The 14229-nt window shown below is 56.7% G+C and overlaps 10 protein-coding genes across 10 annotated transcripts; 5 read left to right on the forward strand and 5 right to left on the reverse strand.

The window, feature by feature from the left end:
* Positions 1 to 57: 57 nt before the first annotated feature.
* On the forward strand, positions 58 to 1399 carry L969DRAFT_91309 (uncharacterized protein; the record flags this gene model as incomplete). The annotated part of the gene is made up of 4 exons (XM_014715003.1): positions 58 to 320; positions 372 to 543; positions 595 to 1084; positions 1137 to 1399. The coding sequence occupies 4 exons, from the start codon at positions 58 to 60 to the stop codon at positions 1397 to 1399; spliced, it is 1188 nt and encodes a 395-aa protein (XP_014570489.1).
* On the reverse strand, positions 1343 to 3213 carry L969DRAFT_110852 (uncharacterized protein). The gene is made up of 4 exons (XM_014715004.1): positions 2108 to 3213; positions 1853 to 2054; positions 1687 to 1795; positions 1343 to 1636 (listed from the first exon to the last, which is right to left on the reverse strand). Exons 1-4 carry the CDS (start codon positions 2942 to 2944, stop codon positions 1447 to 1449), a joined length of 1338 nt encoding a protein of 445 aa, XP_014570490.1. The 5' UTR covers positions 2945 to 3213; the 3' UTR covers positions 1343 to 1446.
* Positions 3214 to 3519: 306 nt separating this feature from the next.
* Positions 3520 to 4294, forward strand: L969DRAFT_91311 (uncharacterized protein; the record flags this gene model as incomplete). The annotated part of the gene is made up of 2 exons (XM_014715005.1): positions 3520 to 4120; positions 4167 to 4294. The coding sequence occupies 2 exons, from the start codon at positions 3520 to 3522 to the stop codon at positions 4292 to 4294; spliced, it is 729 nt and encodes a 242-aa protein (XP_014570491.1).
* A 67-nt stretch (positions 4295 to 4361) lies between these two features.
* On the forward strand, positions 4362 to 5582 carry L969DRAFT_91312 (uncharacterized protein; the record flags this gene model as incomplete). Its single annotated transcript, XM_014715006.1, has 7 exons — positions 4362 to 4393; positions 4441 to 4524; positions 4579 to 4799; positions 4852 to 4904; positions 4954 to 5152; positions 5199 to 5458; positions 5514 to 5582. 7 exons carry the CDS (start codon positions 4362 to 4364, stop codon positions 5580 to 5582), a joined length of 918 nt encoding a protein of 305 aa, XP_014570492.1.
* Positions 5393 to 6890, reverse strand: L969DRAFT_83672 (uncharacterized protein). Its single transcript, XM_014715007.1, has one exon. The coding sequence runs from the start codon at positions 6769 to 6771 to the stop codon at positions 5608 to 5610; it is 1164 nt and encodes a 387-aa protein (XP_014570493.1). The 5' UTR covers positions 6772 to 6890; the 3' UTR covers positions 5393 to 5607.
* Positions 6891 to 6958: 68 nt separating this feature from the next.
* Positions 6959 to 7613, forward strand: L969DRAFT_91314 (uncharacterized protein; the record flags this gene model as incomplete). The annotated part of the gene is made up of 4 exons (XM_014715008.1): positions 6959 to 7087; positions 7141 to 7282; positions 7337 to 7475; positions 7526 to 7613. 4 exons carry the CDS (start codon positions 6959 to 6961, stop codon positions 7611 to 7613), a joined length of 498 nt encoding a protein of 165 aa, XP_014570494.1.
* On the reverse strand, positions 7161 to 8798 carry L969DRAFT_83673 (uncharacterized protein). Its single transcript, XM_014715009.1, has 5 exons — positions 8439 to 8798; positions 8244 to 8376; positions 7524 to 8194; positions 7337 to 7471; positions 7161 to 7282 (listed from the first exon to the last, which is right to left on the reverse strand). Exons 1-3 carry the CDS (start codon positions 8682 to 8684, stop codon positions 7629 to 7631), a joined length of 945 nt encoding a protein of 314 aa, XP_014570495.1. The 5' UTR covers positions 8685 to 8798; the 3' UTR covers positions 7161 to 7282; positions 7337 to 7471; positions 7524 to 7628.
* Positions 8799 to 9407: 609 nt separating this feature from the next.
* On the reverse strand, positions 9408 to 10040 carry L969DRAFT_91316 (uncharacterized protein; the record flags this gene model as incomplete). Its single annotated transcript, XM_014715010.1, has 5 exons — positions 9408 to 9575; positions 9635 to 9663; positions 9728 to 9801; positions 9855 to 9888; positions 9941 to 10040. The coding sequence occupies 5 exons, from the start codon at positions 10038 to 10040 to the stop codon at positions 9408 to 9410; spliced, it is 405 nt and encodes a 134-aa protein (XP_014570496.1).
* An 87-nt stretch (positions 10041 to 10127) lies between these two features.
* L969DRAFT_100397 (uncharacterized protein) lies at positions 10128 to 12453 on the forward strand (the record flags this gene model as incomplete). The annotated part of the gene is made up of 8 exons (XM_014715011.1): positions 10128 to 10151; positions 10206 to 10266; positions 10320 to 10719; positions 10770 to 10900; positions 10959 to 11431; positions 11480 to 11628; positions 11682 to 12180; positions 12241 to 12453. 8 exons carry the CDS (start codon positions 10128 to 10130, stop codon positions 12451 to 12453), a joined length of 1950 nt encoding a protein of 649 aa, XP_014570497.1.
* A 55-nt stretch (positions 12454 to 12508) lies between these two features.
* Positions 12509 to 14206, reverse strand: L969DRAFT_14059 (uncharacterized protein; the record flags this gene model as incomplete). Its single annotated transcript, XM_014714859.1, has 7 exons — positions 12509 to 12543; positions 12597 to 12708; positions 12756 to 12990; positions 13048 to 13496; positions 13548 to 13763; positions 13820 to 14081; positions 14142 to 14206. 7 exons carry the CDS (start codon positions 14204 to 14206, stop codon positions 12509 to 12511), a joined length of 1374 nt encoding a protein of 457 aa, XP_014570345.1.
* Between the last annotated feature and the right edge of the window lie 23 nt (positions 14207 to 14229).

Below are 14229 nucleotides of genomic sequence, written 5' to 3' on the forward strand. Positions count from 1 at the left end.
CGACGGGCTGATCAACGTTCATCGGCGCAGGTAGGCAAGAGCGCCGAAGCAGCGAACATGTTGCGAGCAGGGGCAGACGCAGTTCAGTCGAGTCTCTTGCCACGAGCTGGCAGGAGGAATGCGCAGCCTGCCGGCTCGGCACGGTCATCGATTGCCACAGTGCGGTCATCAAGAGCAATTTCCAGCATGACCCACCACCAGCGACCCCTCTCGGCCTTCAAAGACCGGCTCGAGACGGGACCATCGCTAGACGAGTTCATCAGTGGTCAGCATGAAGCGACCAGCAAGCCAGAGAGACTACAGTTCGGCAACACCTCAAGGTGGGCCAATCCCCTGCGTATGTCTGCGATTTTGCTCAGATGAGAGCGCAGAGAGCGCCTGCCGGACCATCTCAAGACCTCCATACCAACTTCAGCGTCGTACAACAAGATCAAGAAGGATCTCAGAGGTTTAGGCTTGCATACAGTCTGTGAGGAGGCGAGATGTCCCAACATTGGCCAGTGCTGGGGCGGTGACAAGGAGCAGGCTACCGCCACCATCATGGTGCGTCCAGCTCTCGCTTGATCACTGAGACTGCTCACATGTCAGCAATAGCTCATGGGTGACACCTGCACGCGCGGATGTCGCTTCTGTGCTGTCAAGACCTCGAAAGCACCTCCCCCGCTCGATCCTCACGAGCCAGAGCACACAGCCGAAGCGATCGCGAAATGGGGCGTTGGCTATATCGTCATGACCAGCGTCGACAGAGATGATCTGCCCGACGGCGGCGCTGCTCACTTTGCAGAGACGATCGAAAAAGTCAAGTCGAAATCTCCCAATATCCTCATCGAGGCTCTCACGGGCGATTTTGCAGGCGACCAAGCAGGTGTCGCACGTGTTGCCAGATCGGGTCTCGACGTTTATGCACACAACATGGAGACCGTCGAAGAACTGACGCCCTTCGTTCGAGACCGCCGGGCCAAGTTCAGACAATCCCTGCAGGTCTTGGACTGGGCCAAGAAAGCCAAGCCAGGTCTGATCACCAAGACGAGTCTCATGCTCGGCCTCGGCGAGCAAGACTGGCAGGTGGAAGCGACGCTACAAGGCAAGTCAAAAAGCTGCTGTCGAAGACGTCGAGCTGACCTTTCTCCGCGCAGAGCTACGAAAGGTCAACGTCGACGTGGTCACTTTTGGGCAGTACATGCGGCCCACGAAGCGGCATATGGCCGTACATTCCTACGTCTCGCCCGACAAGTTTGATCACTGGGCAAAGGTCGCACAGGACATGGGCTTCCTCTATGTCGCGAGCGGGCCCCTCGTGCGCAGCAGCTTCAAGGCCAACGAGCTCCTCAAATCAGCCGTCGGTCAACGCCTGCTCGGCGGCGTGGCTGGTCGTGACGCAGGGCAAGTGCCGGTATGATCTCAAGCATTGTTGTTGCATTGTATTCTGGCGCAACTCACTAGATCTCATAGCTTGCCCGTCAAGCCCAGATAGAGAGGCATGCCCAAGAACAATGTGACCAGCCAGGCCGCGATGGCAAAGAGGCCCAGCCAATTCTGCAAGCCGCGCCACGAGAGGTATGACCTCTTGCCAAAGCCGGGACCTTCTGCGATGCGTCTCTCCCACCCGAACGGAGGCGGCATCTCACCAGGATCGCTACAGCTCATTGTCAGTGACCGCGACGAGCGTGAACAGCGGCGACTGACTGCATGTCGTCATCGCTCTCCGGCCCGTCGTACCATAGGCTTGATTGAGGCTTCTCGATTGCTTGGGTTGTCGTGTGGGTCAGAAGCTTCCGCTCAGATTTCTTGAACGCTGTTTGTAGCATACTCAGGCATTGCTCTTTGCGAGACGCGGAGCCGGGGAGCATACCCTTGCCCATGCTCTTGCCGATCTTCGTCGAAAGTGCGACACGATGGGAGAATGTATATTCGCTCGTCTGGGCGGCGGTCTCATGACGGACGAGATCCTCGCGGGAGTGAGCGGTCAGAGAGCCTCGGGGGGATGAATGAGCTGAAGCTCTTGGCGGATGACCTGGCGAGAGCTGTCCGGATAGAGCTTGTAGCCCTGGTTCCTTTCAAGGAGGAGCGCGTCAGTCGGCGCGCACAACGAGCGTCGGAGACTGACAAACTCGAGCCTGTCGGGCCGCATAGCAAGCGCGGAGTCCTTGGCCGCCTGTGCAGCAGGATCGAACGGTCTCCTGAGACGTTCGTCTTCGAGCATAAAGGCAGGCCGAGGTGCTTCGCCCTCGCGTCTTGTAGGATTGTTGCGGTGGTACTCTTCCTGGCCTCGAGTGACGAGGTAGTTCTGCTGCTGTCTGGGCAGAGATGACGGCAGACCAGCAGGGGCGACGGAGCCCTGTTGGACATGACGGCCTCGCTGATCAGGTGACGGACGTCGGAGGCCGGTGCGCTCGGCAGGGGGCGAGAGATAGGCGGGCTCGACTGCTCTGATCCGACCGTAGTATTGATCTGCAGAGGACGAGGAGAAGCTCGACTGATCATCGAAGATCGCTGGAGAGGCCAATCGAGGCGTGCCGGGCTCCATAGCGACAGAATTGCGAGAGCTCGTCGAAGCGAGCGAGCCGCTAGGTGAGTTGTCGGCAGACGAGAGGGAGCCGTTTGTTGGACCGTAGTAGGAGAGAGTCGAGTCGTAGGCGTTGCGATCTCCCAGCTTGCTCGAGAGAAAGGTGGAGTAAGCGGTTGCGTCGAGATCACCAAGGCATGAGAGATGACTCGTGTCACTGTTGCCATCGAAATGACGGTCTCTCACGTCGGCGTCGTTGACTTGGACATCGTCTTTGGAGAGTCTGCCTTGCTCAGTGTCGTGATACTGCTCCGAGCCCGTCACGGCCACTCCAAATTCGATCTCAGTCGTCGGAGTGGAAGGAAGTGACTGCATGTGCTGCTGTTCGCTGTCACGCTCTTCGATCACGGACAGGCGTGTCCATCTGGCCTGATCCATCGCAGCGTGTTCGTGTGATCCCAACGCTGACCTAGAAGGGATGGAGATGGGCGATGCATCTTGAGAGGAGCCTCGCCGAGGAGCGTCTCAGACCCTCCTCGGTTGTCATCACGTTTTTACGCGGACGTACATGTCGGGGACACGGAGGTCGGAGAGAGATGTCTAGCGGACGACCATAGCTTGCTTGAAGAGAGATCTGACTGTCGTCGACCGACAGAGGGGGCCAAGAGGGATGCTGATGCTCTCGAGCTTTCGCTCTCGACGACGCTCGACGTGCAAACTGCGACACGTCGACACGGCATCGTCATCGATTGCTCATCCGACAAAAAGGGCAGCCGTCGTCGTTGCAGCCCATCATGCAATTCAGCCCCTCCACAGCTCCACGAGCCACTCGATCGTCGATCATGCCCTCATCACGCCCAGCGCACAGACCTCCCTCGGCGCGTCTGTGTCCAAGACGTCGATATCATGCCTGATAGTCTGGCCTGAAGCGAGCCTCTTGAGCAGGCGATCGACGTGCAGATCAGCGTAAGACCTCATACCGAAGCAGGCGACCAGCTAGGCTACGCGCGAGAATGATCGTCCCAAGGAGGCCTCACCGCTCAGGGCTGCTGAAGTTGGCAGTGGTGCTGCTCTTAGCGCCAAGGTGCAGAGCATCAGTGCAGCCCCTCATCACACCTGCACCTGTGCCGACAGTGGAGAGAAAGATGATGCCAGAGCGGCGACAAGTGTCGACGATCGTCCACAACGGCGTCACGAGCATCAGCGTGCCCAATTCCCTGCCAGCGGGAGGTCTGTCGATCACCCAGCCTGCCATCACTGCTGCAGCATCATACTATCGTGTCATGCCCTCTGCAGACATCACGTTTGGCTGGACACTCACCTCTGTCGTCGTCGCGCCGACCTCGCTGACCCTTCAGGCCTTTTGCTCTCAGAACGGGTTTACCTATCCCGTCGGGCCTACCAACGGCATCCCTGGCGCAGCGACCCAGTACATCTGGAATCCCTATGACTACCAAGTCGCTGCAGGTGCCACACCACTCGCACAAGCAAGCTACACGCTCCGGATCTTTGACGAGAGGGGATTCTACCAGACTGCCGCACCGGGCAGGATGAGTCCCTACTCGGGCACCAAATTCGCGCTCTACTTTCCCCAGAGCTACACGCCGCTCAGCAGTAGGTTCGACGCCACTAAGACAGGCTGAGCTAATCCGTTGCATAGGCTGGTCTTGTCCGTCTTGCTCGTACGCGTTTTCGGGGTTCTCGAGGATCCCGACGATGCTGGCCATAGCCATGGCGATCGCTACTGGCATCGCTATTGGGGCCGGACAGATGCTAGCGAGGCTGTGAGACCCCTGACATGTCATGCATCTCGTGTATTCGCGTGTGTGATCGCGCGTCGTCTCTTTGGCTTGAAATGACATCGCTCAAGGGCAAGACTGCCTTTATGTGAGACGCTCTGACCCCATAACTGCAGTCACTGATGACGCCTACAGCTCTGGAGGCTCACGAGGTATCGGTCTGGCCATCGGCATCGCACTCGGTCAGCATGGTGCCAATGTCGTCATCGCTGCCAAGACGTACGCCTGCGTCCACACCAATCGGCATTGACAGTGCTCACATGCGCATGACAGAGCGTCCACCAACCCGAAGCTGCCCGGAACGATCTATACTGCTGCTGCTGCCATCGAGGAAGCAGGCGGCAGAGCCCTAGCGGTTCAGATGGACATCAGGGATGCTCAGGCGGTCGAGGCAGCCATCAACAAGACGGTAGATACATTCGGAAGCCTCGACATTGTCATCAACAATGCATCCGCCATCTCACTCACCAGCACGCTCGAGACCACCCCCAAAGGTACCCTCGTGCGCGCCCACGGAAAGTCTCCGTCACTGAACCTGTCTGGCAGTCTTTGATCTCGTCCATGGCGTCGACGCTCGCGGGACGTGGCTCGTCTCGAAAGTATGCTGCTTGTTGAGGAGACCCTGTACCGGCCTGACCGGCAGAGCAGGCGGCTTTACCCTATCTCATCAAATCGGCAAAGCAGGGGAGAAACCCACACATCCTGACGCTGTCGCCTCAGCTCAGAGACAATATTACCAAGGAAGAGTTCGCTGGCAGGACAGCATATGCAATGGCAAAGTACGGCATGTCACTCGCTGCACTCGGCTTGTCTGGCGAGCTCGAGCAGTATGGCATTGCGTCGAACTGTCAGTCTTTGTCCCTTTCGCCAGGCTGCAACTGACCCTTACACAGGCTTGTGGCCATATACAAGCATCTCGACAGAAGCTATGCGTTTCATCGCAGGAGCAAAAAGTCGCGAGATCAGTCGGACGCCGGAGATCATGGCCGACGCCGCCATTTCCATGCTACAGAAGCCAGCTGAGAAGTTCACCAGCCGGTTCGAGATTGACGAAGTGTACCTACGCAAGGAGCACGGCTATACGACGCGCGACTTCCGCAAGTATGCCCAAGTGCCAGATGACGAGCTCATACTCGATTTCTTCATTCCTCAGGCAAGTCAGCTTCGCCGTCTTGCAATAGAGGCTGATGAATTGGGTTGCTGAACAGTGGCAACATGATGAGCTTGCAGTACTACGAGCTAACGATACAACACTTGCCGGTCAAGCAAAGCTATGACGTTGTACAAGCCAGTCATGCATTCTCAGCGAGATCTGGACGAACCGAGCGCGTCGAAGAGTGCATCAATGGAAGCGTCTACGCTCTCTGACATGCCGCCATGAGTCTGGGCGTGTCTGTATCGAGCACCGGGATAATCTGTGCTAGGCGCACTAACAGGTACATCGATGGGCAGGATGTCCCACTGCCTGCGTAGCCATTTGCGCTTGATCTGTGCAGTTCGCAATCGCTCCTCCTTGCTTGTTGCAGCCGGGGCCTCTTTCAGGGTACTCTGAAGCTCGCTCTGCCAGCCAGGGGGAATTGCTGCCAATCTGACGAGTCGCATCACGCTCGGCGAGCTATCGTCGTCGTCGCTCTCGCTCTCAGAGACCATGTCAAAGAGGACACCATCGACGCCAGCATGCGGCTGGGCGCGCCCCATCGTCTGGAGCTCACTCGCATCCTCCTCTTCCTCCTTTGGCTTCAATTGAGATGCGGTTTGAGTACCCAGCACCGTCTGACTTAGCCAGCCAGACAGCGATGCTAGAGGAGACTCTACGCCCATGCTACGATCTCGTTCGACTTGGCTTGGCGCCATAGGCACGCTCTCGAGGATGTACTCCAGTTCGCTCCAGCCGTCGTCCTCCTCTTCTAGCGGATTGTGACGAAGCCTGACAAAGATGATCTTGTGCTGATGACTGTACTCAAATGTTGGCGGTGCATGCCTAGCGTGATTAGCTTTCGAGCTGATGAGGGGAGTTGCCATCAATCTGGGCGATTCATTGACGGCGGTCACGTCGAGGTGTAAGCCACGGCCGTTGTCCGCAACAGGGACGATACAGCCCGAGTAGTCCAGCGCCATGACTTGGTTGACCCCCTTGCCTTTGACTTGCAAGCGTGTTTGGCCAAGCTCGCCTGCTTTGCCGCCTTGCACGGTGCCAGACCGAGCGACATAGACTTCCTTGCTCGGCCAGAGGATCAATTCTGTGCCTTCTTCGATCTTTCCTCCTCTGCAATCGAGTACAGCTCTGTTTGATTGGTTTCTTATGAGGAAAGGCCCTTGAGGCCAGCCGAGTGCTGCAAGAGGATGATGGCCCAAGGTACTGCGCGATGAGCTTGTGGCTGGTACATGTGAGGCCAGAGACACGCCGGCGTCGACTGCTCTGCTGGTACTGGCATGAGGCGCATGGTAATCGGGTGGAGACGACATGGAGCAAGCCAGCGGTCAACGTTGATCTCGCAGGCGCACGCCGGCCTCGTCATTCAAGACATATTCAAATATTGTCAGCGCAGCCACTGGAGAAATCTTGGCGCGTTGCTCGCTGCGAGACCGGCCAGACGAACGAAAAATAGGCTTACAAAGTATCGCAGCCTCGAGGACGTTCTAGCATAGAAAGATGTCGGACGTAGAGGTCGATGCAGCCCCAGAGGCACCCACCGTCGAGGTCACGGAGACGTCGGCACCTGCGCCCAAGGGCAAGATGACCGTCGAAGAAGCCCTTCAAGAGGTTCTCAAGAAGGCTCTCGTGCGTTGCTGAACTATCTCGTATGCTTGATCGATGTCCTGATGGGTCATCAGATTCACGACGGTCTCGCTCGTGGACTGAGAGAGGCAGCAAAGGCGCTCGACAAGCGTCAAGCTCATCTTTGCGTCCTCAACGAGGGCTGCACGGAGTCTGCCTACATCAAGCTCGTCGAGGCCCTCTGCGCCGAGCACAAGAGTACGCCGACGCCGCACTACCTGACCGTTCTCCCGTGCTGACTTTGCCCTGAAGTCAACCTGATCAAGGTAGCAGACTCGAAGCTGTTGGGCGAATGGTGCGGTCTCTGCAAGATTGATCGCGAGGGCAATGCACGCAAGGTCGTTGCTTGCTCCTGCGCAGTCGTCACCAACTATGGCGAAGAGTCAGGTCAGTCATTCTGCCGCCTGTGATACCGTCAGGACTGACTTCAAATCTGCAGAGGCACTCAATGTCCTGCTCGACTACTTCAGCTCAAGATAGATTGTCGACCGTGGCTCAGATGATGTCGGATGCATCGTGTTTCGACTAATAAGTGATGAGGTTTCTATGAGGAGCCAAGGCGCGCCAGGGCAGCCTGAATATCAAGCGCTGGCGTGGCCGGAGGATCTTCTGTCTCTGTCATGAGCAGGTCTAGTTCTGTGCGGTACACTGTTTGCTTCATGACACCGATGGCTTGCTTTGGCGCCTTGACAGCGAGCGCGGCCGCCAGACGGATTGCAGCCTCGACCGTAGCCTGACCAGATGGGGCGAGCTGATCTACCAAGCCCGCTGCTTGTGCCTCTGCCGCACCGAAGCGCCTGCCCGTGAAGACGGCATCACGGAGTGCTTGCGGTGCCAGCTTGGCCTTGAGGAGCATCATGGTAGCATGAGGGATGCCAAATCCGAAATCGACTTCATTCGTGCTCAGCATGATCTTGCCCTTCGCTGCGCCCTCGATATGTTTGGCTACTCTGTAATCGTGCGCAATGGCAAAGATGAGCCCGCCTGCGAATGCGTGACCCTGTATGGCGGCAATCGTCGGCAAAGGGTAGGATAGCACGCGCGATAGCAATGGGTTGAAGCTGCTCGCGAAGAAGCCCGGCGTCGCCATTGCAGCCCCGAAATCGAGCCCTGATGCACCATCATGAGCCTCTGTTTGCTTCTGGGAGTAGTGCTATACCATTTGAGAAGAATCTGTCCTTGTTGCGCAAGCCGGTGGTGATCAATGCTGCTTGGCCTGCAGCAGGCTCTCTGTCGCTGTTGCGGCAGTCTAATCGCCAGCGCTTCTCCACAACGTCGAGCGCATCAAGATACTGCGTGCCATCAACGTGCTCAGCCACACGAGATGGGTAGACATGGCTGCAGAGGCACGGACAGCAGTGACGAGCTGAGTGGTCAAGCGATTGTCTGGCTCATTCTTCAGTTCGACGGTGTATATCTTTGCGTCGTCGACGGCCTGCTCATGCAACGTCAAGAGGGTCTCTCCGGCCTTGTCGGACCAGTCTTGGAGCGTGCTGACGGTGTTAAGCGTCCGTTGGGCGTATCGATAGGCGAATGGCTTGGCGTTCGATCGTCGAGCTCGCGCGAGTGCACGGCACCCAGATAGCTCTGCACGGATCATGCTGGTTGCTCTCCTGCGTGGGCTGGTGATATCGTCACCGGTTGATCTCGAGCTTGCGTCATCCCGACAGGGCTTTGCCGTCAAGTCGTGGACGGGATCGCGCCTCGCAGACCGCGCCGGCTGGGGCGTCAAACTGTGAGCCCACCGTCTTGCCGGTCACGACGACCCAGACACCTCAAGGCGGAGGGGTGAGATTTCATGGGAAGGACGTCAACTGGCGTCAGACTCAATGTAGTACTTGCTCATGAAGAGTGCAGTCTCGAGACTCGACTCTCTCGCGCATTTTTGCAGTCGCATCCTCAAGGAGCGAGCGAACGGGATGGCAACAGGGTCCAACGTTCGTGTCATGTGCTACGATGATCGGCTTGATTTGACAAGTGACCTGGGCGGCGTAGTAAGTGTGATCAGTCGATCAGCTTTGGTACATTCGGATCAGATGGCGCTGATTTGCCGCTCGGTCTGTCTCTATGACCGGCTTCGACGATGATGCTCGAGAAGCGATTGTCTCTGTGGACGTTGATCATTGCATCGGTTCTGTGGGCTTTGGTGTCGCTGAAGACTGAAGAGCGTGGAGTCCGCTTTCATGTTGCATCGTGTTGAGCGCAACGTCTGCATCGTTCCTGATCAAGTCGGAGCTCTGTATGACCGAAAGCTACTTGCGAGTCGGACAAGGCCGATGTGAGTAAAGCAGCGATCTTGCGAGCTGGCCGAACTGAGGCGACGTCAAACGCCAGCACGCTCGACGTAGATGCCTGCAAGACGCGATGTTGGGCATTGCAGCATCCAGCCAAGCTGTCGAGCGACACGAACATGCATGGCGGTACAGTTGGGCGCGCGAAATGAGGTACAATGCCGCGTTGCTACGCCGTCGTGGCCAGCTATGCTCCTCCACTGTCAAGGCGCATAGGGTGAGTATGTAAGCAGTCGCTGTGGAGAGACTCCACGCGTACACCAATATGGAATTGATGGGGATGTGTATCTGTCAGACAGGCCAAGTCGGTGAGCTCTGACGTGGTGACGATCACAGCCTTGCCGGCACGCACCAGCTTGACGAAGAAACCGATGAAGCCCATGATGAGAAAGCCGACGCCGATGGCTCTTGAGATCATGAGATACTCTGTTGTCCGTCTTTGAGCCATGCACCTTGGCTCTAGAACAGCAGTTGACGACCTTTTTGGTCTGGCTTGGTACACCTGTTCATGAACTGGCGACGTGCCTTTCAGCGATCGCACAGCGTGTCGTCGACTGGCGCATACCTGCGTGCCCTCTTTGATGAACTTTTGTGGCACATCGAGCAGTTCCCTTGCAGAATCTTGCATCTTCGTCCTGCCACGAGTGCTGAGCGTTGGGAATCATGTAGCGTGGCCTGTATGTCTATCAGTTGAATTGACTTCGACGCGTCCTCGAAGCGCTACGTCGCTACAGCTGTTGCAGACTGCCGACATGGATCTAGATGCACTCTTCAAGGCAGGCTGGCTCACTCACCGCCTTGATTGTGTCAGCTCACTCCTGAGAGCGCAGATACCGACGGCGCCGGCTTCGGGCCTGAAGCGCAAGCTCGTCTCGAGTGCCCCGACGGCAGGCAAGCAACTCGTGCCCATGCGACTTGGGCGCAAGCTCACATGAGACTCGCAGAGGAACTGGAGCGCTTCAATGCATCACGAAGGCCGAATGGCACGACTACGACCAACGGCAGCACGACTGCCTCTACTGTTGCTGTCGGAAAGTCTGGGGACATCAAGGGAAAGATGCGAGCGGCGACCGTGCAGGATGGCTCAGACGACGAAGCAGAGAGGGATGATTTTGCGCCTGGCAACGATGCAGACTACTTCACCGAAGAGGACTCAGATGGCCGCTTCTTCGGCGGAGGTCTGACGAGCGAACAGAAGCAGATTCTCGAGATCATGGACGACGATAGAGACCCCAGCGAGGCAGCAATGACACTACAAGGCTTACGCAAGATGGTCTCCGTACTCGAGAAGGCAGTGGCCAAGAATGTCGAGATGCGCGCCAAATTTGCAGGCAATCCTCACAAGCAAGTCATTCGTTGACTGCACTGACTTGGCCGGCTCATCTGTACTGCAGATTCGTCGAGTCAGAGATCGCGCTTGACACAGCGCTACACGCTCTCCTGCTGCTTACTCAGAGCCCTGGCTCCTTCTACCCTGAGCTGATCAAGCTCGGTATCATCTCGACGCTCGTGGACTTGCTATCTCGTGCGTTGCTTGCGTTTTACGGATCGCTGACACGAAACGGCTGACTCGGCACTGACAGATGAGAACGTGGACATCAGTATCGCAGTCATCACTATCCTCGAGGAGCTTACGGACGAGGACGTGGGCGAGGGCGAAGATGGCGAAGAGAGTACGGTCGGGCTTCAGGCCGAGCTAGCCGTCAAAGCCCTCGCAGACGAGCTCGTCAAGTGCTCTATTCTCGAGCTACTTACTCAGAACGTCCGACGCTTAGATCTGGGTGACGAAACCGAGCGCAACGGGGTCTACCACGCGCTCAGTCTGTTCGAGAACCTCCTGTCCGCAACAGAGGGCCTTGCACTACGATTGACTAAGACTACAGATCTGCTCGCTTGGCTGTTGCAGCAAGTACAGCAGAAAGCGACGAAGGATCTGGAGCAGATCCGGTTCTATGCGGCCGAAATCCTCTCCATGTTGCTCAGTACGGGCGACGATACCATCAGGCAACGGTTTGGTGCCCTGGACGGCGTCGACGTCTGCCTGACCACGCTTTCGGTGCGTCTACTATACATAGCTTGCACTGCACGCTCAAGTGGCAAGCAGGCGTATCGCAAGCGTGATCCCAAAGGCGCAGAAGAGCTCGAGTTTATGGAGAACGTCTTTGATATTCTGTGCTCGGCCCTCGCTACGACAACGATCAAGCAGCGATTTCTCGAAGGCGAGGGCGTCGAGCTAATGGTGCTGCTCATGAAGTTCGTCGATATCGAGCAGTGCCTCCTGTTGCTGATTCAATGCGCCTGCACAGACAAAAGATGCTCGCTCGCACACGGTCCATCAAAGTGCTTGATCATGCCTTGTCGGGCGAAGCTGGAATATCATCGTGCGAACGCTTTGTCGAAGCGCTGGGCCTCAGAACGCTCTTTTCGGCCTTTATGGGCAAGAGCAGAACTGGCAAACGAAAGGCATCAGAGTCGTCTGGCGCCGAAGACGACGAGCATATCCTCGGCATACTCAACTCACTGCTCAGTAATCTGGCATCTGAGTCCGAATCGCGGTTACGATTGCTCGCTAAATTTGTCGAGGATGGCTACGAGAAAGTCGACCGCTTGCTCGAGCTCAGGGAGACGGCACAAGATCGCGTCAAGAGTCGGGAAGGCGAGCTAGCGAGTGAAAGACGAACTTTACAGGCAGAAGGGCTCGACTATGACGAGGACGACGAGTATTTCAGACGTCTCGAGGCTGGTCTCTTCACACTCCAGCTGGTTGACTATGTAATTGCCTGGATTGTCATGGAAGATGACGGGGTGAGTCTACCCAATTTTTCCATGCATGTATGAACGCTGACATCGTTCTTCGTTCTGCAGATACAAGAGCATGTCCGTCTGCTCCTCAGCCGGAAGGATATGGCATTCGCCGACGTCGTTGACGTGTTGAAAGAATATCGCGACAATATCGGGTCTGCAGAAGACGTGAAGCCATCCAATGGTTTTGCAGCACAGCCGAACGAAGCGCTAGAGCCGGTCAAGCAACGAGACATCATCGAAGCGCTGATGGACTATTTATCAGGCTTGTCTTGATGCAAAATCTTTGTAGTCGAATACATTGCTTCGTGGCTTTTGGTACATTTCTGCGTTACGATAACCGGACTACGAGCACGGTGGTATTGTCTGTGGGATGCCAGTGAAGTTAGCACAGGAGCAAAGAGCGCGCAGTAGCGTACCCGTCGTGAAGGAACTGAGAGCATGCTCGAGAAGCTTTTTGGAAGCGTCTTGTGGATCGCGGATGTCTTTGATCAGGTCAACTGCCGCCTGATCTTCGCATACGTCCCATAGCTGCGGTCTTATCAGGACATGCTGCGACGAACGGCATACAAGCTTACACCATCGCAAGCAATGATCAGGAACTCGTCCTCCTCTCCCAAGGTCGTCTCTGTCGTATATGGCGCCCCAACAACGAATTCCTTCATAGAAGAGTCGCCCAGCGAACGTGTTACGGCGAGAACGCCATTGACACGATTGTTGAGTACGAAGCCACCGGCATCTGTGATTCGCTTGGCTTCCTGCATATCGCTACCTTTGTGGTCGTATGTGAGCCTTATCGCTCGACCGCCGCGACTGTTTTCGCAAGACCAAAGTGAGTCATACTATGCTAGCGTAGGCTCTGCTGCTCACCTAAGCACCGCTCTCGCATCGCCGACATTAGCTGTGTAAAGTGTGCGCTTCCTTCCGGCCAGCGCGTTCTCGGCCGCGGGCTGACTGCTGCCCTCGGTCGCAGCATCGCCCGAAGAAAGTTGCCGGCCTGAGCTGGATCGGCCAATGAAGCTTCTGAACTTGTCCCTGTGTACGCCGTCGCCAAACCGCCGAGGCTTAGCGCTAGGCGTCGCGTCATCGTCTAGCAGCCCATCGACGCTATCTTGTGGCGGTTCGGCATCCAGATCATCTGGCACTGGCTTGCCATCTTCGGTCTCAATTCGTAAAAATGCGGCCACCGCAGTACAGCCGGAATGTGTGCCATTCTCGGCAGCACGTGTGGATAGCTCCTTGTCGGCCAATGTGAAACTCGAATTGAGCATATCAGGCACTGTCTCGTCCTGCTTCTTGCTGATCTCGCTGAGCAAGTACTGCAAAATTCTACTTCAACAGGGCCGACGCTGCCTTTGAGGGGCACATACTTCGTGGAAATGAGCACCGCAGAATTCTGCAGCGTGTTTGCCCGCGTGACCATCAAAGATGGCGAAGTAGCCCTGGCCTCTGACGCCGGCGAAATCATAGATGAACGAATGCGCGTCTTCCATAGTTCGGCGACATTTTTTGTTCTTGTCCTCGCTCACACCGACACTGAACGGCGCAGAGGCCAAATGAGACCTTGCAGGATGCTGGTTGATTTTCTGTGATTGCGCAAGATGATCAATACGCTGGCAAGCATGCGTGTAGCCCGACTGACACCATAGGTGAGCGGGCCATCTGAGGCAGTGATGGTCTGGCTTCGTGCGTTGGGGCTGTTAGCGCCACTTGATGAAGTCCTCGGTCTTCGTGAGGACTCTGAGGACTCTGCGTTGTCGTCAAGGGCAGCTTCGTCAATCTGCATGGGCGACATCATTGACGGCGGAGTTTCACTACCGCCATCTCGTGGTCGTGCCTGGCTACTCGATTGACTGCCGTTGCCGTCTTGTGTGCTGGCGCGTCTGCCCACCTGTTGCGTCGTTCTGCGTGACGGCGCACAGGCATAAGCTCGGATACGAGCTGCTCCCACAGGCTATACGCACTCGTCCTCTGAGCGGCCGGCGACCAGTGATGCAAAGAGAGCAGAGTGGGATGATAGCAATGTCATGCGAGGCCATAGCGCAAGGAAAG

The sequence above is a fragment of the Mixia osmundae genome (assembly GCF_000708205.1).
Source record: "Mixia osmundae IAM 14324 unplaced genomic scaffold scaffold_1, whole genome shotgun sequence".
NCBI lineage: Eukaryota > Fungi > Basidiomycota > Mixiomycetes > Mixiales > Mixiaceae > Mixia > Mixia osmundae.

What these genes read in the sequence shown, in the direction of transcription:
- L969DRAFT_110852 (XM_014715004.1), bottom strand. Translation starts at nt 2,944, where the DNA reads ATGGATCAGGCCAGATGGACACGCCTGTCCGTGATCGAAGAGCGTGAC. An exon ending in CGGCAAGAGCATGGGCAAGG is followed by an intron (nt 1,796 to 1,852) that starts GTATGCTCCCCG and finishes TGCTACAAACAG; the next exon opens with CGTTCAAGAAATCTGAGCGG. An exon ending in GAGAGCGATGACGACATGCA is followed by an intron (nt 1,637 to 1,686) that starts GTCAGTCGCCGC and finishes AATGAGCTGTAG; the next exon opens with CGATCCTGGTGAGATGCCGC.
- L969DRAFT_83672 (XM_014715007.1), bottom strand. Translation starts at nt 6,771, where the DNA reads ATGTCGTCTCCACCCGATTACCATGCGCCTCATGCCAGTACCAGCAGA.
- L969DRAFT_83673 (XM_014715009.1), bottom strand. Translation starts at nt 8,684, where the DNA reads ATGATCCGTGCAGAGCTATCTGGGTGCCGTGCACTCGCGCGAGCTCGA. An exon ending in CCACTCAGCTCGTCACTGCT is followed by an intron (nt 8,377 to 8,438) that starts GTCCGTGCCTCT and finishes GATGGCACGCAG; the next exon opens with TATCTTGATGCGCTCGACGT. An exon ending in GGACAGATTCTTCTCAAATG is followed by an intron (nt 8,195 to 8,243) that starts GTATAGCACTAC and finishes ATGGTGCATCAG; the next exon opens with GGCTCGATTTCGGGGCTGCA.